At 42.4% G+C, this 27013-nt stretch overlaps 1 protein-coding gene across 12 annotated transcripts in view; it reads left to right on the top strand.

Moving 5' to 3' along the window:
- The window catches only part of LOC121486689 (transformation/transcription domain associated protein), a 117268-nt gene that overhangs the window by 14062 nt on the left and 76193 nt on the right, over positions 1–27013 (top strand). For 9 of the 12 annotated variants that reach the window (XM_041747817.1, XM_041747821.1, XM_041747826.1 and 6 more), the window contains 18 exons: positions 68–193; positions 1933–2010; positions 2220–2308; positions 3171–3267; positions 5391–5529; positions 8593–8671; positions 10150–10384; positions 11094–11454; positions 11543–11640; positions 12081–12275; positions 13101–13292; positions 16708–16873; positions 18548–18804; positions 20859–21059; positions 23363–23514; positions 24433–24632; positions 26498–26715; positions 26815–27012. In XM_041747817.1, the coding sequence (XP_041603751.1) occupies positions 68–193; positions 1933–2010; positions 2220–2308; positions 3171–3267; positions 5391–5529; positions 8593–8671; positions 10150–10384; positions 11094–11454; positions 11543–11640; positions 12081–12275; positions 13101–13292; positions 16708–16873; positions 18548–18804; positions 20859–21059; positions 23363–23514; positions 24433–24632; positions 26498–26715; positions 26815–27012 (3081 nt within the window). The remainder of the gene's footprint in view (positions 1–67; positions 194–1932; positions 2011–2219; positions 2309–3170; positions 3268–5390; positions 5530–8592; positions 8672–10149; positions 10385–11093; positions 11455–11542; positions 11641–12080; positions 12276–13100; positions 13293–16707; positions 16874–18547; positions 18805–20858; positions 21060–23362; positions 23515–24432; positions 24633–26497; positions 26716–26814; position 27013) is intronic. The other 3 variants (XM_041747825.1, XM_041747820.1, XM_041747827.1) reach the window with 1 other exon arrangement.

Below are 27013 nucleotides of genomic sequence, written 5' to 3'. Positions count from 1 at the left end.
GGCTGTGTTTCATTGAGGAATATTGTGTCTGACATGAGGAAGAATGACTTCCACTCTTTTTATGCAGAACCGCTACTTTGAGAACCCTCAGGTGATCCCTGAGAACACAGTCCCTCCCCCGGAAATGGTTGGTATGATCACAACAATTGCTGTGAAAGTCAATCCAGAGCGTGAGGACAGTGAGACGAGAACAGTAAGTTGTTTTTTTTTCAGTTGTTTTGCTTTGTTTTTATTCCTGTCTTCTTGGTAGAGGAAAATAATGAGATACGGACTTTTAATGTATATTTTTAGTATATTGTGGGGTTTTTTTCTCCAAACACTTGGGGCATTTAAGATAACATAAATGTGTGTGCCTGAGAAAGCTTCACTGATTCTTAATGCAACCCTGAAGTGCTGAACGGAAACTGTAGTGGAAATCCAAAATCACCTATTGGAAAGACAGCTGCCCAGCTGAGGGGATCGCTGCTCCATTCTTAGCCCTGACATTAACAAAGTCCCTTTAAAGCTACATATATTTAAGGAAAAAAAGGTGATTTAAAAAAATGAAAAAAAATAAAGCTACATATATAAATTTCTACCTCGGTACCTGAGAGTGTGGGCTCTGGGGACAGAAGCTTGGGGACCATGTTCCAGCACCACCATTGGGCTTTTTGACTGTTGCAAAGCATATAACATTTGTTCTAGCTTAATTTTCCCTCTCATTATCTGAGAACCCTGTCATGTGGAATTTTGTGAAGGTCATACTGGTGTTGTCTGCAGGTAATACATTGTATTGGATGTATATGGTACACAGGTAATGTGTACTGAGCAATTACGACGACTGTTTTCAGGATTGAGTTAAGAATATCATCTATATTTGTTTTATCATTTTGCAGAATGTTTTGATTTGTGCTAGGGTAAACAAGAAACTGCATTTTGATTGAAGCTTTCATTCCTTTTCTCTTCTGGAACCAGAAACTCATTTTCAGTTCCAGTCATTCTTTTCTTTTCTGTCTGCCCCTGCCCATTGTCCTGACATTTTCTGAGTCTGACATTTTGCTTACCTGCGCTGGGAGTTCTTTTTTTTTTTTTTTTTAAACACTACAGTTTTATTATTTTTTTATTTTTATTTTTTTAATTTTTATTTATTTATGATAGTCACAGAGAGAGAGAGAGAGAGAGAGGCAGAGACACAGGCAGAGGGAGAAGCAGGCTCCATGCACCGGGAGCCCGATGTGGGATTTGATCCCGGGTCTCCAGGATCGCGCCCTGGGCCAAAGGCAGGCGCCAAACCGCTGCGCCACCCAGGGATCCCTGCGCTGGGAGTTCTTATGTCAACATTAAAACTATTAAATTTTTAAAAATATCATAAACATTCTGTGTTTAGAAGTATCTTTGAAACTAGGTAAATTTGTACTTTCTGATGTTGTTCTTTTGAATCAATTAATAGATATTAATTTAAAATTTCTTCAAGTGGGGATCCCTGGGTGGCTTAGCGGTTTGGCGCCTGCCTTTGGCCCGGGGGGTGATCCTGGAGTCCTGGGATCGAGTCCCATGTCAGGCTTCCTGCATGGAGCCTGCTTCTCCCTCTGCCTGTGCCTCTGCCTCTCTCTCTCTCTCTCTCTCTCTCTCTATCTCTGTGTCTCTCATGAATAAATAAATAAAATCTAAATAAATAAATAAAAATAAAATTTCTTCAAGTGATTTGAATGTCTAAGTTTTGACAAATTTTTCTGATGTTTTTACAATAGGTGACTTTGGGAAATAGACAAACCTTTATATTAAATGATAGTTCTTTGTGCTTTGTTTTCAAAATAGTTTGGCTCTTTCACCACAGGTATTTACAAAGATGTGGCAATTCTTTCTCTCCATTTTGCTGGGGTGAGGCTATTAGCAGGCTCTTTTAAGTGCCATAGTGATAACCGTGGTCCTGCTTTTGCTTCTCTCTTACAGCATTCCATCATTCCAAGAGGATCTCTTTCTCTAAAAGTGTTGGCAGAATTGCCCATTATTGTTGTTTTAATGTATCAGGTATGCACATTGCTTATTAGTTTCTTGGGTTTGGGGATTCTTATTTTATGACAAAGTTCATATCTAATTTTCTGTGGCAAATGGAAGAAGCGTGTGATGTACACATGCTGACTAATGTAATGAATCTTAGGGGTTTTTTTTGGTATGCCAAATTATTTTGCTGTAGTCTAGTGTAAGAGCATGAAAATCTGCTGTGTTTGCTTTTTTAGCTCTACAAACTGAACATCCACAATGTTGTGGCTGAGTTTGTGCCCTTGATCATGAATACCATTGCAATTCAGGTGTCTGCACAAGCCAGGTGAGATTTCTGTGGACAGCAACATGGCTGACTGCCACGGTTATTTAATTCCAAATAAAAATACACTTGCTGTCATCTTTTGTAAGACACGGAAATTCTGGGTGATAACATTTTGGTCAGATGATACGCATTTTTGACTTTTTGAGCTTACATTTGAATAATGATGTAAATAGTTTTAGTTTCTTATTTTGAAAAGATGAGCTAATATTTTGGGTTTTTGTGTCTTGTGAATTTAGAACTATCATTAGGTGTTACTGTGCTCACTCCCAGCTGTGGGATAGACAAACCTTGCCACCTTCAAGCCCAGTTCTTGCTGTGCCTTTCAGCATGACTGCTAAAATGTTCTCTACCCTTGTTCCCCTTCACCAATCATTCAACGTGTGAACTGTACATATTTATCTTTGGAAGCCCCAGTGAAGCTTCTTCTCAAACTTACAAGCATCCTCTTGAGGCCTTTGTCACTCACTCTCTTGACTGCTGCCCATCTGGCTTTGGGTCATTGGAGGGGGGATCTGAGGGTAAATCAGCCGTAACAATCCCTGGTGGCCCTAACTGGGGTCTTTCATGGAGCAGACAGTCCCTGATAGAGTCTGCTGGCCGAGTGGGTCAGCCTGGCATTGGCTCTGGGATGCACATTGCAGCTGCTCTGGAATGGCTTCGAGAGCTGCTTGCTTTATGCCTTTAAACCCTTTGCATTATTTGGAACTGCACACAAATGTAGAATGTTTACGGTTGGTGCTGTGTTATGATCTGTGTGGAAATCATGCTTTTAGGACTTAGTCATTATTATAGGCTTTGATTAAATCTAACACCACCTAGAGTTAAGAGCTAATACTGTAAATTCTATTCACTTCTCATTTAGGCAACACAAGCTTTACAACAAGGAGTTGTATGCTGACTTTATTGCTGCTCAGATTAAAACATTGTCATTTTTAGCTTATATTATCCGAATTTATCAGGTAAGTTCATTGACTTTTAAGTCAAGTTTACTGAGATATAATTTACATACAATAAAATTCATCTTTTGCAGATACACAGTTCTGCAAATTGACAGATGCATACAGTTAGTAACCCCCCCCCCCCCCAATGTAGAGCATTTCAAAATTCCTTTTACACGTTCATAGTCCATTTTCTCCCCAGTCCCTGGCAAACACTGACTTGCTTTGTGGCACCTAGTTTTGCGTTTTCCAGAAGTAAAAAAAAATGACTTGGGTAATGTATATAACCTTTTGAGTGTCACTTTCACTTAGCAGTAGCACTGAAATTTATTCTTGTTATTTTATTTTTATTGGGGTTAGTTGTCTTGGTCTGTCTAGGCTTCCTAACAAAATGGCATAGGCTAGATGGCTCAACCAACAAAAATTTCTTTTCTCACAGTTCTGGAAGTTGGGAGGGCCAATATCAAGGTCCCAGCAGGGTTCAGATTCTGGCAAGGACTCTCCTGTGTTGCCAGTAGCCGCCTTCTTTCTGTGTCCTCACATGGGGACGGGTGAGAGATTGCTGGTTCTCTTCTGAGGCCACAGTCCCATCGGATTAGGGCCCTGTACTTAAGACCTCATTTGACCTTAATTATCTCTGGTTTCTGGGTGCAGTCACAACAGGGCTGAGGACCTCAACATGAATTTGAGGGGGCAGCGTCATCTGAAGCTGCAGTACTGACCTGTATAGGTGTGCTATGCTAGGTGTAGCCACTCACCAGTTGCTGAGCATCTGAGTTGTTTCTAATTTTTTTAAAGCAGCTTTATCAGGATATAATTTACATATAAAATTCACTCTTTTTAAAGTACTCAGTAAGTGGGTTTTAGTTTATTTACAGCCTTGTACCACTATCCCCACCATCCCATTTTAGTACTGTTTCTTCACCCTGAAAAGTCTTCCTGGCCCTGGTTGGCAGTGCCATTCAGTTTCCTATGGCCCTCAGCTCCTGGCAACCAGCGATGTCCCTTCTGTCTTGGATCCGCTGATTGCATTTCTGGCCATTGTTAATGAGTCCATCATAAATGGACACGGGCACACAGATACTTGTGTGGGCATGTATGTTGCACTGACTTCTGTGTCAATGCAATTTTTAAGGAGAGATTGGAACTTTAAAAAAATGGCATCATTCATAAGCCAGTGATAGAGTTTGCAGTGTTCTTCGAGAGGCTGGAGGGTGATTTCAGTTCTGTTTTTCCCCACTCGTAGTTGTAGTCTGTCTGTATTTCAATCCTGAGAAGAACTTGGAGGAAAGAAATGATCTTATTTCCCATTAGTCATAGAATGTTTTTGTGTAAACTTTTGGTGTAGTTGTGGTTCTCAAGTGTGGGATAAACCTAGTCCTGACCTATTGTATAGCAGTGGAATTATATTGCAGTTGTTTTTTTAAGGAAAAAAACTTTGTTATTTTCGGGAAAGTAAAAATGAAAACATGTTTGCCAAATTGTTCAGAATAAAAACTATCTTGGAAAGCATTCATAGCTCTTTTTGTCCTTTTTTAAGGGCATTTATCTAGATAATGATACTTTGCACTGAGAATATGGAACATTTGATTTTGAAAATCTGAATTAGATTCTCTTGGGTATTTTAGCCAGCTTGAGCTACCTTGGTGAATTGCATTGTTACTACTCCTCTGAAGGAAAATGATGAGAGCTTGTTCTTGAGGGAAAGGGGTCTCTGGTGTCTTTCACAACATACGTTAACGGGATGACAGAGTAGATTATGTTCTTTTTTTTTTTTTTTTTTTTGTAGATTATGTCCTATGAAATTTTCAATATTCCCCCTCCTTCCCACCAATAAGGAAGTGATTAGTATTCATTGTTAAAAGCTGGGAAAACACAGAAAAATACAAAGAAGTCATCCATAATCCCATCGTGTAAAAGAAACTGCTACTTAACATCGCTGTACGTCCTTCCACGGTGGCAGCGAGCACCCAAACTATTAAAACTTTCCAGATGCTGCTTGTTTATGAGGGTGATTACTTCATGAGGGTCCTTTGAGCCACACTTAGTCTTACTGAACTTTTTTGAGTTTATAAAATTGGGGTTTTTCTTACCCATCCCATCTATGTCAATATAACTTTGTTATTTCCATCCTCGTTTTACAGGAGTTGGTGACTAAGTACTCTCAGCAGATGGTGAAAGGAATGCTACAGTTACTTTCTAATTGCCCTGCAGAGACTGCACACCTCAGAAAGGAGCTTTTGATTGCTGCAAAGCATATCCTCACCACGGAGCTAAGAAACCGTACGTCCACTTTATCTTGGAATGCTTGCATGGGCCTGTCTGCCTGTGGTACTGTAGACATCTCCTTGTTGGTCTGAGTCTTTAGTTTGCTTGGGTGTTTTAGGCTCCATGCGTCCTTTCCTTACTGCTCTCTCAGATTTACGCTTCCTCCTTCTTTGCCTTGTTGCCTCCACACTCTCGGTCTGCCTCTCTCCTTTGCTTTCCACCAGCATTCTCCCCATGTCTTCCCAACAGTCTCGTGATTAATGTGATCATTTTCTTAGCATAATGGCGCATCCTCAGCATCTCCTGGTACTTCTCTGCCTTTTGGCTACATACCTTTTGAAACTGCAAGTAGCTGTTTACTCATTAACTCACAGCTAACAGTCTTTAAAAGGTGAGAAGAAAACAATTTTCTTTCTCCACACTGTGAAAATGGTAAATTGGTCCTGTTTTTTATGCACAAAATTATTACTTGCTTTTTGCTAATCTGATAATTATACTTTTTCTATCAATTATTGATATATAATTTTAAAATACTTTTCTATTTGCTATGTCCAAATCATTACATCAAAGTTATATTCTAATTGTTTTGGGTTTATTATTATTATTATTTTTCATCCTGTTTTGAGTTGGTAACCTTTCGCCAGTAATGATTGAATATTCAGTGTTTTATTTGCCTGGCTTGTAAATTGGAGCATCTGTAAAACTGGCTTTCTTATGTAGTTTTTAAACATGAAGCGTACGGTTTGAGTAGTAACACATGAATTAATACAATAAAGCTCAGGTGTTTTATGCTGTTAAAATACAAGTTATAGTGATATTACATATGGATATAGCTGAGTAGAATATAGACTTTTTTAAAAACTTTTTTTAATGTAATCTATAGAGTACCGAAAAGAAATGTATGAGTTTGCAAAAAACTACAGAACAAATGTGTGTGCACGTCCTCCATGTTGAGAAATTCAGTGTCACCATCCCGCAAAGCTCCCATGTACCTCCACGGCCAAGGGCCGTGGCAGTTTGTACAGTCACGGCTCCCTTGGCCATATGTGGCTCTTCTACATGTTCACCACTGAACAATATTATAATAATTTTAAATGGAACAGTTTATAATCTATTCACTGTGGTTCTCAGATGAACCATTAGCATTCCTGCCATTCGAGTAATGAGACTCTGGAAGGTGCGCTTGGGGAGCTGTGTAGCAAGAGGTTTCTACTTATTGAAATGCTGACAGATAAAAAAACCCTTTCCCATGCTTATCAGGGAATCGTGTTCCATTGCCTGCAGCCCAGCCCTGGTGAGGGCTTTGTTTCAGCCTTTGGGCTGTTCCACAAAGATCGTTGTGTTTCCAAGATACTGCTCTCAGGGTTTGATTGCATCAGGCTTGTTGAATTCAGCTTTCAGAGCCCCTCTCCCCCCTTTCAAGTCTCTCTACTGGTTGGTTTTGTTTATTTATTTTTTTAACAAAATACTTCACGATACTTTGTTTTGAAACCTATAGTAGTTCTTGGACTACTGTAACATCACATCTCAAAAAGGGTAACATCACGTCTCAAAAAGGGTTTCATTTAAAGAAATACTTAAGAAATTATTTCAGATGTTAGTGTTATTGTATATTATATTGTTTGAAAATACAAAAAGATGTGTTTATATAGCTAAAATTTACACGTCCACTAACATTTTCAGTTAGCCCTGCTTTTTTGGCATCCAAAACGATACCAAGAGGTAACTCATTTGCACAAATTCTGAAGAGCAATAGTTTGAGAAAACCTAGCTGTTCAACAATGTTACCCATTTTTCTGGAGACTCTGATTCTGGGTCATGGAGGGAATCTGGGAACTAGCATCATACAACTTAATTTCTTACCACTTCCTCCTTGCACATGTTGCTTGTCCCTAGCCAACCCACCAGCCACCAGTGGTTGGTGTCTGAGTCCTTTGCATTTTTCCTTCTGTGCCTCCTTCCTCTTGGCCACCTCACTGAGGGACATATCAGGCACATTCCCTCTCTAACTTTAGAGGGATTGCTGGTTGCTTTTTCATTTGGCACTTGTCCCTGTGCTGCTTTGCTTTGGGAGTTAACTGGAGATGTGCATTGTGTCTCTCCAGTGTTTACACTTCTATTATAGCTTTGACCCTTAGTAGCTGTTAGCTGGTGGAGAGTGTACTTTATTTTATTTGATTTGCTGATGCTGGCAACAATGCCAGGCTTATTCCAGAATCTAAACATCCTTTGGATGTTTGTGGCCAGGGCTCCCTAGGGGAGTGTGGAAGAGAGGCCTAAAAAATGTAGGTTGCTGCCTTATCTGTACATCCTCAGAAATGTAATTTGTTTTCGAGTGAAGACCAGCTGTTTCTACCCTGGTGAAGTCTACAGGCCTGCAGGGGAGTAGGGAGGAGGTTTGGTCATGATGCCATCTGCAGGATTAGAGAGAGAGAACTCGTGGTGAGTTTATAGTCTGCCTCACCCAATGTGTGGGGACCCCTAACCTGGGCTCCATGTGTAAGAGAACCCTGGAGAATTTTTAGACTTTTGTAAGTTATATGGAGAAATACCCTTATTTCCATAATAAGTAACCGTAAAATGTTTAAGAAAGGTGAGTTCAGGCCAATAGATAAAGAGACATTTAGGAGACTCAGCCCCTCTTCTCCAGATACGTGTGGGTGGATGGTGGCAGCTTTTTTTTTTTTTTTTCATATATATTTAAGATTTGTTTTATTTTTAAGTAATCTCTACACCCATCGTGGAGCTCAAACTCCCAATCCCACAACCATGAGTCACATGCTCTTCCAACTGAGCCAGCCAGGTGCCCTTCTGGTGGCAGCTTTTAAGGATGATGGGATGGGCCTCCATGAAGTACTAGGGGCAGATTCTCTGCCAGGGAACAGGAAGCTGATTTTTTCTTACTCTGTGATACAGAGTGTGGCCCAGCAAAGCCAGTGTCTTGGACTGAAATATAGTACATGTATATTTCTCCTACCCACACTTTTCCAAATCTAGACTGTAGCTTGGCTACTGTTAAGTAGTTCACGGTGTCATTGGTGTCGTTGGTGACATATGCGATGAACATTTGTGTTCTAGAGTTCATACCTTGCATGGACAAGCTGTTTGATGAATCCATACTAATTGGATCAGGATATACCGCTCGAGAGACTCTCAGGTATGATATCTATTGATAAAACACAGGAGGGTCAGTGAATCCTGGCACTTTATGTTATGAATGTTGCAGCATACATAGGCTTTACTCTCCCTTTAGATTTAGAATTGCAGGAAATTTGGAAATGCCTTAGGTTGCTTTTTGTGCCTTAGCTTATGGGGAAAAATTCATAGGTGTTTTGATTTAAATTATAGGTAAAATTGTATCTAATTTGTATTGGTTTTTCTGTTGTTTTTTTCTTTTTATATAACAAATGTATCTCTTTATTATGGACCCAACAAGAAGCAAGAAGGAAAGAAAACCTTTTGGTTCTACACAGAGTGTTCAAGTAAAGTGGATAATATTTTGATGTGTTTCCTTCTAGCTTTATTTTCTTACGTATTTCATAAAATGTAGTTGTGGTCATGTTTATTGTTTCTAAAGGAGAAAGTTAATATCTTTTATAATGTAAAATGAATCAATATCAGTAATTTTTTGTTTCTAATATGGGAAGTGTGGTAGGTCTTTTGAAAAATATGCAGAACAGTTTGAGGATAGTGTAGACTATGTTTTCCATATAAAATAGTTACAAATGTGAAGACACTTTTTTTTATAGCTTGCAGTTGAACTTGTCTGCAGTTGGACATAGATCATGTCACTCCTGCTTGAGATCTTCCAGTGGCTCTCTGTTGCCCTTGGAAAAGACCACCAGCCTCACCGCTTGCGTGGAATTTGGCTCTACCTTCCCAGACCTGCTGCAGCCACGCTGGCATCTGTGGCATGTTGGCCGTTCCTACTCATGGCCTTTGTCCAGTTTCCTCCATCTGGAGATGGCTCTGGCTGTCTGCCCTATGGCCCTTTTATCCTTAAGGTCTCAGCATCAGTGTGACCTTTTCAAAGGGGCTTTGCCTGCCCTCTAAGAGCAGTTCCCCCTCTGGTCTTTGTCATGGTGCGTTTTCACATCTCCCATAGCACGTACTGTACCACTTGTTCCAATGTTTCTCCTCCTATACATGAGCTTCCTGAGGGCAGGGGCCCTATTCACTTTGGTCACGGGCACACTAGTGTTTAGCTCATGGCTGGCACATGGTGGGTATCCAGATGTTTAGTCAGTGAAAGTGCTCAGTAGCCCAAATGTTCTCTTTCTATCTCCGTAAAATGGTCACAATGTCTAAGGTGTTAATTGGCACACAGTGGTTTATATTTGAGTAACAAAACCCGTTTTGTGTATGATTGAGCTGGTGATTATTTCTGCTTGTGTACTGTATGTGCAATCGTCATCATGACATGCAAGAACTTTGGAGGTAAACATTTAGGCACTGAGACTAGGCTTCAGCATTGTGGTCATGTAGCTGGGAAAACTGGAACCATAGTAAGCGCGCCCCAAATGTCCCACCATGATCATGAATTGCTGGGGCACATAGCAGGAGAAACAGTGGCCTGCGGACATGGCCCCATGGGAATGTTGACACACACACACTAGCAGAGGTCTCTGCCCACAGGCCCCTCGCCTACAGCACATTGGCCGATCTCGTGCACCATGTTCGTCAGCACCTGCCCCTGAGTGACCTCTCCCTCGCCGTCCAGCTCTTTGCCAAGAACATCGATGATGAGTCTCTGCCTAGCAGCATCCAGACCATGTCCTGCAAGCTGCTGCTGAACCTGGTGGACTGTATCCGCTCCAAGAGTGAGCAGGAGAGTGGCAATGGGAGAGATGTCCTAATGCGGATGCTGGAGGTACGGTTCTCCTGGGAGGTGTCAACAACCTGCTCTCTTTAATCCCACCCACTGCTAAACTTGTACAAGTGCTTTGCTAACAAGTTTATGCTGCTGTCAGATTGTTAGGCTGGATCCCTGGTGTCAGACCACCTGGGGTCAAATCCCTGCTCCCCATTAACTAGCCAATGCCCTGAGGCGAGATGCTTAACTTCTCTGTGCCAGCCTACTCATCTGACGAGGGGTAATCACAGTGTCTATCTCCTGGGATTGTTGTGAGAGATAGGACATAATTGGTGAAAGCTCTTACACCATGGTTCCTGGCAAGTACTTAGATGGAGTATTTCTGGGACACTATAGCCAAGGGCTGGGTTCGCTGTGAACACCTCTGGAGAGGCACCCAGTTGGGGTGTGGGTACTGGAGTAGAGTGTAATTGCCAAGGCTAGTGGGTGATAGTCTGGGTTTTGGAGTAGCCTGGGCCATGCCCAGGCATATTTGACAAGTACCCCAGCTTTGCTGAGCCAGAGTCTTCATGGCAACAGTGGAAACAGTGATGCCTCTGTAGTTACCATCAGGAAAGACGGCACACTCTCTTCCTTCGTGTGAAGCAGAGCGACCTCAGCAAGTGGTTTCAGATTTAGAGAGTTCCTTTTTCTGTCTTCTGAAAGTGTTGTTGGCCTATCAAAGGGAATGATTTTTGTCTTTCTTGGCACTTTCTCTTCCTGCTAGGTCTTTGTTCTCAAATTCCACACCATCGCCCGGTACCAGCTCTCTGCCATTTTTAAGAAGTGCAAGCCCCAGTCAGAACTTGGAGCCATGGAGGCAGCCCTGCCTGGGGTGCCCACTGCCCCTGCAGCCCCGGGCCCTGCCCCCTCCCCTGCGCCTGTTCCTGCCCCCGCCCCACCCCCGCCCCCCACCCCTGCCACTCCCGTGACCCCAGCCCCTGTGCCTCCATTTGAAAAGCAAGGAGAAAAGGATAAGGAGGACAAGCAGACATTCCAGGTCACAGATTGTCGAAGTTTGGTAAAAACGTTGGTCTGCGGTGTCAAGACAATCACGTGGGGTATAACATCATGTAAAGCACCTGGTGGTAATTGCACTCTTGAATTATTTAGACATTCTGTTTTTCACAGAGTGGGTTTTATTCACAGTGACTGATTATTCTTTCTCTCTTCCAGAAGCTCAGTTCATTCCCAACAAGCAGTTACAGCCCAAAGAGACTCAGATTTACATAAAACTTGTGAAATATGCAATGCAGGCTTTAGATATTTATCAGGTAAGCAAGTGTCCTTGAACCAGGCTCCCAAGTGTAGAAGAGATGCTAGCAATGGAAGGGGTCTTGAGAGTCTCATCTGTCGTTGTTTTGGATGGTCGACAGTATTTGTTCTGTAGTATTTGTTCTGTAATTTGTTCATTGCATTAAAAGTGAAGAGTTTTACTTGTGTCAGTATGTGCATTCTCTGGGAGGTGGTGATTAGTGTAAATGGACTGCAGTAGATTTAAGTTTACTAAATTTATTCCTGTTTGGAACCCTTAGCAAAGTTATTTTGTTTTGATTGTTTTCCAAAATCAAGCTGAGAGTAGCGAGGTAAAAGATTGGATGGGGCATTTATTATCTAATTTGAAATGTTCTGTTTTAATATGTAGCTTATCTACTTATGGAATATGTGCAGAGATGCCTAGTTTTAATGTCCATGGGTTTTTTTCCCGTGCTAGGTCCAGATAGCAGGAAATGGACAAACATACATTCGAGTAGCAAACTGCCAAACTGTCAGAATGAAGGAAGAGAAGGAGGTGTTGGAACACTTTGCTGGTGTGTTCACAATGATGAATCCCCTAACATTTAAAGAGATCTTTCAAACGACGGTCCCTTATATGGTGGAAAGAATCTCAAAAAATTATGCTCTTCAGGTATAAAACTCCTTTTTCCTATCTTTTCAATAGTAAATTTAAAGTTATTTATATGTTGAATACTTGGGTGTTCCATTTATTTTGAGAGTTTTCTAAATAATATGGCTAAGGATATGCTTGTAGAACAAAACATTTAGTTTTTGAGAGCATGTGTGCGCTTGTGTGAGTGGGGTTGGGATGTGGGGGAGGTGCAGAGGGGGAAAGAATCTCCAGTAGACTCCCTGATAAGCACAGAGCCCAATGCAGGGCTCCATCTCAGGGCCCTAAGATCTTGCTCTGAGCTGAAATCAAGAATTGGGCAGTTAACTGACTAGAGAAATATTAGGGTACAATACTAACATTTTTTTCGGGATGCCTAAGTGGCTCAGTTGGTGAAGCATCTGCCTTTGGCTCAGTCATGATCCCAGGGTCCTGGGTTCAAGCCCTGAGTTGGGCTCCCTGGTCAGGGGGAGTCTGCTTCTCCCTCTCCCCTGTCTCATGCTCAGTCTCTTTCAGATCTCAAAAAAAAAAAAATCTTAAATTTTTTTCAAAGTATCAATATGTTTTGGATCAGTTTCATTAGTAGGAATTAAATGTACATTAGAGGTAGGCTCTTGGTATTAGATGGTGAGGATAAAATAAGGAACCTAAGTCTTTGAAGTGAACTGCTCCACTCAGTGCTCAGAAGATTTATTTAGTTTTTTTTTTTTCCTTTCGGTGGATAATTAATTTATTGGATTATATGATACAGGTTTGATTTTGTATTTTTGGAAAATTCATTACTTTGTGCTAAAGCTGCTTTGAGGAAGGGATTATTTTTGTCACCTGTATGTCTTGTTTTGACAGATTGTTGCCAATTCCTTCTTGGCGAACCCTACTACCTCAGCTCTGTTTGCTACGATTCTGGTAGAGTACCTCCTGGACCGCCTGCCGGAAATGGGCTCCCACGTGGAGCTCTCTAACCTGTACCTCAAGCTGTTCAAGTTGGTCTTTGGCTCTGTCTCCCTCTTTGCAGCTGAAAACGAACAAATGCTGAAGGTAAAGCTCGTTTAGATCCAAGTGTACTTTGGGAGTTTTATTGTTTTTTTTTTTTTTTTAAGATTATTTATTTTTTCATGAGAGACACAGATTGAGAGAGAGAAGCAGAGACACAGGCAGAGGGAGAAACAGGCTCCACGCAGGGGAGCCCGATGTGGGACTTGATCCCAGATCCTGGGATCATGCCCTGGGCCGAAGGCAGTTGTTCAACCACTGAGCCATCCAGGGGTCCCTTATTGTTGTTTTTTAATTCCTGTTTTCACTTTTGCACAGACTGGAGTTGCTTATTTTGTATTTGTAAAGTATTCTTTGAATTATTATTTTTTTAAAGAATTTATTTATTCATGAGACTACATAGAGAGGAGAGAGAGAGAGAGAGAGGCAGAGACACAGGCAGAGGGAGAAGCAGGCTGCATGCAGGGAGCCCGACGTGGGACTCGATCCCAGGTCTCCAGGATCACACCCTGGGCTGAAGGCGGCGCTAAACCGCTGAGCCACCCAAGCTGCCCTCTTTGAATTAAAAAATACTTGCAACCAATAAGGGCCAGATGTAGAAAACATCTTATATATTTCTAAGCAGAGCTTCATTTATTTACCCATGACTTAAAGCAAAAACTTCAGATGCCTATGGTCGGCAGTGAGTCGCCATTAGTATTGCCAATACTGATTTTTTTTTTAATTCAAATTTATTTCTCTGGATTACACAAGTAAAATAGCACATCAATCCTTTTTTTTTTTTTTTTTTAATTTTTTATTTATTTATGATAGTCACAGAGAGAGAGAGAGAGGCAGAGACACAGGCAGAGGGAGAAGCAGGCTCCATGCACCGGGAGCCTGACGTGGGATTCGATCCCGGGTCTCCAGGATCACGCCCTGGGCCAAAGGCAGGCGCCAAACCGCTGCGCCACCCAGGGATCCCCTAGCACATCAATCCTATTTTAAAAATTGAGTGATAGAGGGATCCCTGGGTGGCGCAGCAGTTTAGCGCCTGCCTTTGGCCCAGGGCGCGATCCTGGAGACCTGGGATCGAGTCCCATGTCGGGCTCACGGTGCATGGAGCCTGCTTCTCTCTCTGCCTATGTCTCTGCCTCTCCCTCTCTCTGTGTGTGACTATCATTCATACATACATACATACATACATACATACATAAAATCTTTAAAAAAAAAATTGAGTGATAGGAACAAAGAGGGAAAAAATGTCTTCCCTGACTTCTCCTATCCAAAGAAATAGCTGGCTTTTTAACAGTTCTGATTAAGTCAACCATCCTGCACTTTAACTCTGTTTCTTCTCTGTGTTCTTATTTTCTGTGGCAATATAAGAACATCTTGTTTCGGGACCATTTGTTTATTTTCCCCCTTTTTATAAAAAATTTTAACCAATTTGTATTCCTTATTAAGACTGTCTTGGAGCAATGTGTCTCCTGACATCTTTTTTTTTTTTCCTGACATCTTTATGGATGACTAATCTGATCTCATCAGTTATTTGATTTTAGCAAATGGCTAAAAAACTTACCCCTGGTTCCATCTCCCACTGAAAAAGCAGCAGATGGTAGAACAAAAAACCTAATAAAAATTTACTTCCATCGAAGGCAGAGTATTTTAATTCCTGCAGAAAGTTGAATGTTATCACCAATTGTCTCTGAGGAGTGATGTCTTCCCATAGGGGAATTCTGAAGATATAAACAAGATCCTTTTTTTTTTCCTGGAGTAGTAAATGTACAGATGTCGACAAAGAGTACTAGTGATCTCTGCTTTTATGTGACTATTTCCTTAGGGTTTTTTTCAATTCTATAGTAATTACTTACCAACAACCTTGATGTTACTTTCCTGTTACTATGAAAGAAAAATACTTGAATTTTTCTAAGGTAAAAAATATTTGATTGTGATCTGTGTCCACGTGATTTGGTATCTTCAAAAAATATAATTTTTGCTAGCGTTAGATACAGAACAACAACAAAAAATACAGAACAAACCTTAATGGAAGGATGTTGGAATATCGTTCAAGAAAAACATTCAAAGAACAAATTTCGTTAAGACTTTTTGTCAAAATAATATATGTAATCGATTTAGTCTGTAAAGTAATTGTATTGTGCCATTTAGGACAACAGATTGGGAACTGTGTCACTGACACACCAGCACTTTTCAGTTCACATTCAATATGCCTGTAAAACATTTCATGTGCAGCCTAACCTGTCACATGTTAGAACCAGGATCTGAAATACTAAATAAAAAGCTAATCTGGCTTAAAATGTTAATTAAAGTTACTTTAAGCTAATAAAGTACTTTTTTTTATCAAAGAAATGCTTATTTTTAAAATTAAATCTTTGAAAACCTTTTTTTTTTTTTTTAATTATTTATTCATGATAGAGTTAGAGAGAGAGAGAGAGAGAGGCAGAGACACAGGCAGAGGGAGAAGCAGGCTCCATGCACCGGGAGCCCGACGTGGGACTCGATCCCGGGTCTCCAGGATCACGCCCTGGGCCAAAGGCAGGCGCTAAACCGCTGCGCCACCCAGGGATCCCTAAATCTTTGAAAACCTTATAACCTAATTTTTTAAAAAAAATTTTAACTATCTAAAAAAGATTTTATTTGAGAGCATGACAGAGTGCGCACGCTAGCAAGAGCATGTGCACGAGATGAGGGAGGGTCAGAGGTAGAAGCAGGCTCTGCACTCAGTGAGGATCACTCCCAGGATCATGACCTGAGCCAAAGGCAGCTTAACCAACTGAGCTACCCAGGTGCCCCTTACTTTTTCTTTTTTTTAAAGATTGATTTATTCATTCGGGAGAGGGAGAGAGAACACATAAGCAAACAAGCAGGGGGAGGGACAAGCACATTTTGTGCTGAGTGTGGGCCATAACTAGGGCTCAATCAGATGACCTTGAGATCATGACCTGAGCTGAAATCAAGAGTCAGACACCCCTTTATGTAAAATCTCAATTTTCATGGGCCTTCTCAATTTTGTGTATCATATTTGATAGTGAATTTTTATTTCCATTAGGTTACTTTTTGCATTTAGATTGTTAGAAGAAATGGGTGTCTTCATCTTGATTATTTAGTCTTCTAAAGGAGGTGACCATATATCTTATAAAGGAAGTGACTATATTCACAGGAATTGTAGGGCTGACAGACCTTGCTCCAGAGTTGTCATCTTTTCAGCATCATGGAACTACACAGTAACATGGGAACCTATTAAATGTTTTTTTCCTGGATGCCCTGGTGGAAACCAGCATGTATCTTAAGACAAATTAATTTGAACCAAATGAAGGCTGGAAAGATCTTGTTTTGTTTTCCCTTTGGAATGAAGTCATCAGAATTACCTTCCATTCCTGTTTGCAGTGAACCTTCAGCGTGAAACGTGGTGTGGCCCCTCCTTGTTTAGAGCCTATTAACCTGCCTTTTCTCCACCCTGCAGCCCCACCTGCACAAAATTGTGAACAGCTCAATGGAGCTTGCACAGACTGCCAAAGAGCCCTACAACTACTTCCTGCTGCTTCGGGCCCTCTTCCGCTCCATTGGAGGAGGTAGTCATGACCTCTTGTATCAGGAATTTTTGCCCCTCCTACCAAACCTCCTACAAGGTCAGAGCAGTGATTTTGGTTGCCTCTTAGTCTCGCGTGCACATGTGAATTTGGCTGCTTGTGTTTGTGGGGTTTGCCCTCTGTACCCACCAAAGGTCATTGTGAGGGGATGTATGTGTATGTCCCCTGCCAGAGGGGTGTGTGTGTGTGTTTGTGTGTGTGTTCATCCCTGTGTCCACTCTCTTTAAAAGCAGTGGGATTTTGAAGGGAGCCCTCCTGTTTAGGGCTAGACTTACCCCTCCCTGCTCAGAGTTGAACAGAGTTGGAAGATTTTCATCACCCTGGTTAGACTTTGCTTGTATTTTTGTAGCATTTGGTAAGCAAGCCTAGAAAGTGTTTCTAGGGCTACTTAGTAATAATATCAGGGATCCCTAGATGAAAAGAGAATCGGAGTTATAAAGCTGATTTATAAGTGTGTATTTTTATTTTGTTGCAAATTTACATAACTAGGATTCTATAATTTCCATATAATCAGGAATACTTTCAAGACATAGAGCTCAAGGGGCTGCTTAAAGAGAAGCTATTTACAACGTGTAATACCTAGGAGGCACTGGGAAATAGTTGACCACATTGCCTATAACATGGCCTTAAGTCCACCATGCAAGGTGGCCCAGCCATAATACAACTCTACTCTCTGTATTTTACCCCATTGCTGGTTGTTCACCAGCCTGAGCCCTCTGTTCTGAGGAGTCTGATTTCCTCCTCCTGCACTCTCTGTGCTGTCCCCAAGCTTGTTTCTTCCTACATAGTTGTGTTAAGTGGATCCCCTTCTGGGAACTTAGCCTTTCCCTGCCCTCCTTTGGACTCTGAATCTAGTGCTGCTGCTATGTGATGCCTTCACTGATCCCTGTTTCTGTGAGCTCTCTCCATCCTTGCTAGTTTCTCTCAGTACTCAGGGCAGGTCCTCATCTGATGTGTCTCAGTGAGGAAGTTAGGAAGGCACTCTGGGGACCCTCATGAAGAGTGGGGAGGTTGACTTGGTAAAAAGGAAGATCCTCTCCATTGGTAGGAAACAAAAGCGGATTTAAAAAAAAAAGGGTTTAATATATCATAGACCTCAATTGGAGTCTGTTAGAAGCCTGAGAAAAGATGTTAGGTTGTAGACCTCAGGCTGAAGGTGACTGCACCTTACTGGAGTCCGTGTCTTTAGATTGGGCTTGTTAAAAACCTACGATGTTTATGTATGTATGTATGTATATATAGAGAGATGTCTACATATTTATTGGTATAGGTATATAGATATCCCAAGCAGGCTCCACAGTACCCACAGGCTCCATCTTATGATCCTGAGATCATGACCTGAGTCAAAATCAAGAGTTGAACACCTAACTGAGCCATCCAGGTGCCCCAATGTAACATGATTTCTACAAGATCTACGTATAATGTTAATTATTTTATTGAGATAATTTGACATTAAGTAATTATATTAATTATAGCTTAAATTCTAATTTGTAATTTATAATTGTGTGCAGCCTGCTATCATCACTTTGAACATGACAGAAGGGGCTACGATTATAGAATAGATTTAGCTAATGTGGTAGATTAAGACCTGACACATCTTCCTGTTATCACGTTAATGTTTATGATAAAAGGCAGAACAGTTACCTTGTACAGTTTGTGTTGGGCTGTCTGGCAGTAACTCTCCTCTCTGCCTTCCTTGAACCCTGTGTTTAGGGCTGAACATGCTGCAGAGCGGCCTGCATAAGCAGCACATGAAGGACCTCTTCGTGGAGCTGTGTCTCACAGTGCCTGTGAGGCTGAGCTCGCTCCTGCCCTACCTGCCCATGCTCATGGACCCCTTGGTGTCTGCTCTCAATGGGTCGCAGACGTTGGTCAGCCAGGGCCTGAGGACCTTGGAGTTATGCGTGGACAACCTGCAGCCTGATTTCCTTTATGACCACATTCAGCCGGTCCGCGCGGAGCTCATGCAGGTGAGCCCAGGCTCCTCCAGTGCCAGTGCAGGGCGGGATGCAGGGTGCTCCTGTACCCGTTCTTACTTACTGGGGAATTCTAGGCTAGTGGTTTCTAGAAGTATTGGACCTCCACTGAGCTCTCCGTGCCCCATGTTGGGCTCTCTGCAAGATAAAGTAGTGTAGCTTTCAACTTGCTTTATGTGAGTCTTCTGGCTTATGCAAAGATATGAAGAATGAAGAAATACTATATGTGTTGAAGAGACATTCGTTTTGTAGTATTGCCCCCTTTGCAGAGAGCTTTTATAAGTGGCATGTACTCATTAAGTTGATGACCTCTGAAGGCAGATGTTATGGTTACTGTGCGCTGCCAGGGAGGTCCTTCCTTTATCCACAGAAGATCTGGAGATACCACACACTGAAGAGAAGCAAACTCGTAAGGGAAGCGCAGGGGTCCACTTTAGGGTCAAGGGAAATGAAGCAGATAATCAAGGAGCTTGTTTTGTGAAAACATTTTATATTTTCTCTTCGTGAGAGTTTGTGTATTAAATATTAGGTTTTTCCTTCATGTTTTGCTGTTGTATTGATTCATAATGTAGTTGGTAATTGTTAGAGGTTTAGGCTGCTTGTTACTTACTTATCTACCCCTTTGGTAGAGAGTATTTGGTCCCAAGTAGGGGTCAGAATGCCAACTCCTGTAAGATAGGATTCCAGATTGGAAATTGCAGCGTGCACTTGAGGCTGGGTTGGGAGACTTTCCCCACCAGTCCTGAAATGCAGACCTTGGGCTCCATCTAGGTGGGAGAGGATGGTCCTGGAGGTCAAGTCAGGGCCTGTAAGTCTACTTTCTCATCCATCATTTGGCGAATTGACTGAGAACCTGCCTCAAGAACAGCACTCTTGGTTCTGGAAGGCAGACTCTGGACCTGATGCAGGTGTGGGTGAGCACCATGTGGGAGGAGGAGGCGGGGATGGGACTGTGGGCCTCTTGCCATTCCAGGAGGCAGACAGCCCTAGGGAGAGACAGAGGTGAAGCTATTTCCTGCTTTTGGAGACAACCCCCCACCCTCTTCCCCCTACTAGACAAGTAGCATCTCTCTGTGATCTCATCACCCATCTCTCATTGCCAGTGCCACCCCCTCCTGGGGAGTTTAGCAGAATTTCCCTCTCCTGAGAATACACGAAAGGTGGTTGGGCTGGGCCCAGGGGTGGAGGTAGGGAGGCTTAGCACCCCTCAACAGTGTTCATTAATGACCAACCTTTTCGGACCTTTAGGGACATAAGAGAAATTGAAGCTTTGCTTTAAAAAAGAGTCCCAAGATTTTATATTGGCTATTCCTAGACAGTAATATCTGTCATTGTTATGGAAGGTGATTTAAGAAAATAAACTTAAATAGACATAGTAATTTTTAGGACTTAAGGTGGTGGTTTTAGGTAAAGGACTGTGGGAAAACTGACAAGTGTTTTGAAACCATTGAGTGCTTGTGGTCCTTAACACTAATTGTGAGTACGAGGTATACGTCTTTGTCATGTATTCACATAATGCAGATCCGGTCATGATCCGTGTTTCCCTTCTTATACCGTGAGATGTGTAAGATAGTTTATCTGTCATATTTATTTGTAGGAATTGTCATGTTTGTATTTTACAAAGCATGATAGTAGGAGTAAAAACCTGAGAACTCCCCATCAGACCCCAGGACAAGAACTTACCAGTAAATAGCATTTCCCTCACGCTTCTGGTCCCATTTTGTATATATGCTTAAACAATACATTACTAGTTTTCTTGCTCTTGAGCTCTGTAATATTTATAATATGCTACCGTTTGTGTTTCAGGGGTGTGGGAGGACATTTATGTTCACATGTGCATTTTCTTTAAAGACAAAATGTTTTTGGAAGGACGCACAAGACTGTAACCTTGGCTTCTCCCAAGAAGGAGGAAGTGCATGTTTGGAGGATAGAGATGGGAGGAGGAATTTTTGCTCTATAGTCTTTTATAACTTTGAAATTTTGATTTGTGAACCATGACAGTGCATTACCTTGAAAGGATTTTTTAATGAAAGTACGTTGCGTCGTAGGCTTTATGGCGCACTCTACGCAATCCTGCTGATAGCATTTCTCACGTGGCCTACCGTGTACTTGGCAAATTTGGTGGCAGTAACAGGAAGATGTTGAAGGAATCCCAGAAGCTGCACTATGTTGTGACGGAAGTTCAAGGCCCAAGTATCACAGTGGAGTTTTCTGATTGTAAAGCATCTCTTCAGCTCCCGATGGAGAAGGTAAATTTGGAAGTTTGGAGCTTCTTAAAGATAACTATACATTTCATTTTAAGAAAGCTGATTTGTGTTTGAAAACACGTAAATAAACCATGTACTCTCTTGGGAGGGAATTTATTATTTTTATTTTTAAGATTTTATTTTTAAGTTAATCTTTACACCCAGCGTAGGGCTAGATTCATAACCCCAAGATCAGGAGTCACATGCTCCACTGACTGAGCCAGCTCAGTGCCTTTTGGAGGGAATTTCTAATTCAAAGTACAAAATGTACTAGCTTGGTTGTCAAGGGGGCTTTCATAATACCAGGAGGCCAGTGGACGTGTATTGTGTGAGAACCGTGGACCCTTGAACAATTTTATCTTTCCTGATAGAGCAGGAGGTACCGGTCCCCAGCCCACCCTTGAACTCAGTCTGTTTTGATGCCTGGCAGGCTTTACTTCAAGGGTCATTTAGAACAGAAGTTAATCCCATACTTGTCACCCCTGAGTACCTGCTTCTCTCCCATCCTCTACCCACACCTAGCACCTGCTGCTTCCTGGGACGACTCCATGCTCTCTCTCCATCTGCCATTTAGAACTCCAGTTTTGTTGGGTAAAAAAAATGGACAGAGTCCCCAGCATCTTGCCAGTGTCCCACACTACTACTTTTGCTCTATCTATACTGAAAGCTGTTTCTGCCTCCCTTTACTGAGCCCTCCCAGTCCTCTGTCACATGCATATTGTTCTGCTTGATTCTAATCTACATTGTCAGGGTCGATTCTCCCCCTTATCCTAGAGCTGGCCTTTTTCCACCTTGTATTACAGCTTTTGTTACCATGTCTTTCCAGAACATTTATCTAGCCATTATATAGTGAGTATTTTTTTAAGGATGTTAGAGCCTTTTACATGCATCTGTGTGACTCAGCTGTTTTATAAGCCAAGTGCCAGCTGGGATTCCTGAGCTCTCTGTGGATCTGGTCTTAAACCAGCATTCTGTGGCCTGAAGCGACTCAAAACCCTCCCTCTGCTTAGGCTAACTGCCCTGTTGTATATTGTAGAGCTCTGCGTGTCCACCTTTTTGTGTTCAGAGTTTACCCATGTAGTGAGTTCTGTGAGGTTTTTCTTTTTTAACCAGACTTTCCTAAGCATCTGGGAAGAACAATATCCATCATGAGTAGTTGTCCCTCTAGAGTTATTTTCCATCATCCTCTCTCTCTATCCTCCTGTCCCCATACTTCTCAAGAACATACATTGCCCTGACCCTTCCCCAGCCCCATCCCATAAATGAGTGCCCTCCCCAGACTCGGGGAGGTGCACCTCCAGCTCCTCACCCAAATAAACACTCCTCACCCAAATAAACACTAGTTCCCTGCTAAGAGACTATAGCTAAAAATCTGTCTATATCAGAAGTTACTGTAGTGAATGCCCTGTGTCAGTAGCACATTCCCACATTTTAGGTAATAACTTTAATACCAGATTCTGTTTGCTTCAGCCCTGTCGGTGGCAAGGTTGGCATTGGTAGGGAACACTAAGATTTGTATTTGATCTCTGCAGAGACTAAGCAGAACCAGAAAATCCCTTTGGAGGTAGTTTTTCTCCAAAGGAGACCAAGTTGTGGAGATAGGCTTCCAAGTCTTCTTGGACACCGCCTCCCTGCCACCACCACCCACACCCACCCCCCCACACACACACACACATACCAGGTGTATGAGGGGCCGGTTTCCCAGCAGGGTGGCTGAGGGCATGGGGCACCCTGCTGCACCTGGAGGGGCTGCCAAGGTGAAGGGAAGAAGCAGTATGGCCACACCAAGTGCCAAGGAATCCCCATTAAGATAATCCTGCTTTTGGCACACTTTATAACCTGTTATTCTTCCGGCAGATAATTGGCTCAGAGGTTATATTGATCCTTAACCACTTCCAAAATTATCCCCACAAGCCAGGGTGACACATTGAGGAGCTGTTGTCTTGCTCTGTGTGGCTGTGTGTGAGTCTGCAGGGCAGGGCTGCTGTCCCTGTCAGTCCCTCTCTGCTCCTGCACACCCAGCCTTGGTGAATCTTTCATCTTTAACACAGATCGGGTTTTCAATTTATAGTTAAATAACTGTCATTAAGGATGCCTAACATCTTAGTTGTTAAAGGCTACACATGATTTTGAGCGTGTGACTGCCTCCCCCGCCTTCCTGGTCAACCTGATGGAATAGAATAAAATGTGTGTAGCTATGAAAGTTTTCTGAAAAAATAAAGAAAACCTTTTTATCTTCCAAAGAGAAAATTGAGTAATTGTGTAATTTCTGTGTAAACTCTAGTTTTTGTGTTCCTTTGCCGTAGGCCATTGAGACCGCTCTGGACTGCCTGAAAAGTGCCAACACTGAGCCCTACTACCGGAGGCAGGCGTGGGAAGTGATCAAGTGCTTCCTGGTGGCAATGATGAGTCTAGAGGACAATAAACATGCCCTATACCAGCTTCTTGCACACCCTAAGTATGTGGGGCACATGGTTGTCTGCGATGGGTGCAGCTTAGTCTGGACATAGGAGTGCAGAGGACCTCCCAGATTTCCTAGTGTTATGTGGGTGCTCTTTCAAGTCAGGAAGTTGACATGTTACCTGCCCAGTAGTGCTTGTGGGCTTTTAGATGAAATGTAGAGGACAAATCTGGTGCTTGAGAATTAAGGTTTCCCTTAGTCGTCATGTTCCTGATTATTGCCTCCCTTTGAGGAGGTCAGCTTCAAGAAGCAACGATCCTGCCCGTTTCTTGTGCTTCAGTATGGCATCCATAGTGCCTGGCACGTGGTAGACAGTCAGTGGCTCTTTCACTTTTCTGGTCTCTGGTGATCCTTTCATTCCCCAGATATTTGTCATGTGTTATTTGTATTTTGCTCTTACCAGTTAGGTAAGATGATGTTCTTATGTGATCACATGTGTACATTATTTTGCTGTGTTACACGGTTAGGGGAAGGGACTTTTCCTCTGTATTTTCGCATTTTTCACAGCATCAGTGGTAGGTGGTAGATGCGCTATCATGAGGTCTATAACTTTGTCTGATTCTGTTCCCGTGATGTGATTTTTCAACATACAACAGGCATATAGCTGCCTTAAATGGCTTTTTCATTTCTATTTGCTCATTGATGGAATTACTTCTTAGAATTTGGCTTACTTAGTTAAAAAGGATCAAAGTCAAGCATTGAATTTCTTTAAAAATTATAAAAAATAATGAATCTGCCGCCATGTTGTAATTTTGCTCCCAATTCATCACTTGTGCTCATATTAGGTAGAACATACTGGGAGTCTAGGACCACTGGGTATTTAACATTCATAGTGAAATTCATCATGTGAGTCCAGGTGGCATCATCACCTCAGCACTTCGGTGTTGTGAGAATGAATTCAATTCTATCTTTCAGCTTTACAGAAAAGACCATACCTAATGTCATCATATCGCATCGTTACAAAGCACAAGACACTCCTGCTCGGAAGACTTTTGAGCAGGCCTTGACCGGGGCATTCATGTCTGCTGTTATTAAAGATCTCCGGCCCAGCGCCTTGCCCTTTGTCGCCAGCCTGATCCGCCACTACACAATGGTGGCGGTTGCCCAGCAGTGCGGTGAGTGGGACAGAGGAAGTGGTTATGTGACTTCCTTAGACGTTGTGTTTCAGAGGAGCAGTTAGACTGGTTGGGTTTTGGCCTTGGTTTTTGAATCTCCCACTTACTGCAGGATAGTTGGGATTTCAGTGATGGGTGCAGTAGGAACTTTAAAACTGTTATCAAGTTTCATCTGTACAGTATGCCCAGTAGAAGATTTTCACCCTTTGTTTTTTGTGAAAACAGGGCCCGAGTACTTGTGGGATCACTGCGTATGAGACCGTTTGTGGTCTCACCCTTGTCACTGGTCTTCCCTCCACGCTTTGTGTTCCAAGGCCCAGCCTCTGCTCTCCACTCTCCACTCCTGGGCTGGCTCCTCCCCGTCTCCATGTGGTGCTTTTCTTTGCTCCTGGGGTGCTCATCCCTGCTGTTTCCTGCCTCTGCTTCAGGGCCCTTGGGCTCTGGATGGGGAGGGACCACTTTTGGTTGTCTCCTTGTTTTTCTTTCTAATCCATCGCAGACTGGGTATGCCTACAGAAGACACTAAAAATGTCCTGACACTGCCAGTTGCTGTGGAAATTTCTGGACATTTAGTCTCAGTTTTTGCACCTCCTCCCAGACCCAGGCTGGTGGGTGGACACGCTCAAGTAGCGCTGCTGCAGTTTGAGTCCCCAAGGCCCCCCACCCTCCAGACGGACAGCATTTCTCTGAATGCTACAGAACACCCAGAACGTTCCCCTTGTAACTCTTTTTGCCCTTCTTGGCCCAAATAGTCCATGCTGTCCAGTTTATCTTAGATTGTTTCTCAGTGTCCTTTTTTTTTTTTTTTTTTTTTCTCTCAGTGTCCTATTAACATCTTTCCAACAGACTTATAAGCTTCTCAATAATACCCATCTTGCTGGGTACCTGGAAGGCATTATTTTTATTTATTTATTTATTTATTTATTTTTTTTTTTAAAGTATGTTTTTATTTTTTTTTTAATTTTTATTTATTTATGATAGTCACAGAGAGAGAGAGAGAGAGAGGCAGAGACACAGGCAGAGGGAGAAGCAGGCTCCATGCACCGGGAGCCTGATGTGGGATTCGATCCCGGGTCTCCAGGATCGCGCCCTGGGCCAAAGGCAAGCGCCAAACCACTGCGCCACCCAGGGATCCCTATTTATTTTTTTTTAAGATTTTATTAGAACACAAGCCAGGGGGAGAGGGAAAGGGAGAAGCAGACTCCCCAGTGAGCAGAGAGCCCGATGTGGGGCTTAGTCTCAGGACCCCGGGATCATGACCTCGCTAAAGGCAGATGCTTAACTGACTGAGCCACCCAGGTGCCCCTGAGGTGTTAATTAATAATAGATTGTTCTCTTTGTGGGCTAGGTGTCATAGCTGGGTTGTTTTTGTAATTATCATTTGTATGTCAGGAATGTCCAGAGTGTAGCCCATACTTATTTCTGTGCTGTGCTCCTTGGCCTGTTAAATAATTTTTTAAAAGAAGATATATGAGTCTCATGATTGAGAAAACCTGAAAAGAATACAGCTTAGAATGGAAAACATTCAAAAAATAGCCTTTGTGCAAATCAGACCACCCTAGTTTACAAGTAACTGTAGTTTAACAGAAGTCGGTCAAAAAGTACCAGCATTGGATTTTATTGAACTCCTAATCTCAAATTTAAAAATGAGTTAGTTTTGGGGTACCTGGAAGGGTCAGACAGTGGAGCATACAACTTTTGATCTTGGGATTGTGAATTTGAGCCCCACATTGGGGATAGAGATTCCTAAAAAAATAGCTTAAGAAAAAAAAAAAAACGCTTTTTAATGTAGTTTTGCCATTTGAAGGACTAGAACATCCATGTAAATAACCTCTCCTTTCTTCCATGCCCGCCACCTCTTTCAGGTCCTTTCTTGCTGCCCTGCTACCAGGTGGGCAGCCAGCCCAGCACAGCCATGTTTCACAGTGAAGAAAATGGATCAAAAGGAATGGATCCCTTGGTCCTTATTGATGCAATAGCTATCTGCATGGCATATGAGGAAAAGGAACTTTGCAAGATCGGGGAGGTGGCCCTGGCTGTGATATTTGATGTTGCAAGTATCATTCTGGGCTCAAAGGAGAGGGTAAGAAAGGGGGATCTTCTCTTCTGCAAGCATTTTAGAAACCAGTTACAGAGAGTTGGAACAACGTGAGGGTCTATGTGTGTGTTTTTCTCTCTCCAGGCGTGCCAGCTGCCTCTGTTCTCCTACATCGTAGAGCGCCTGTGTGCATGTTGCTATGAACAGGCCTGGTATGCGAAGCTAGGGGGTGTGGTGTCCATTAAGTTTCTCATGGAGCGGCTGCCTCTCACTTGGGTTCTCCAGAACCAGCAGACATTCCTAAAGGCACTTCTCTTTGTCATGATGGACTTGACTGGAGAGG

The sequence above is a fragment of the Vulpes lagopus genome, chromosome 3 (genome assembly GCF_018345385.1).
Source record: "Vulpes lagopus strain Blue_001 chromosome 3, ASM1834538v1, whole genome shotgun sequence".
Lineage (NCBI taxonomy): Eukaryota > Metazoa > Chordata > Mammalia > Carnivora > Canidae > Vulpes > Vulpes lagopus.
This window is presented reverse-complemented; position numbering and strand designations above follow the sequence as displayed.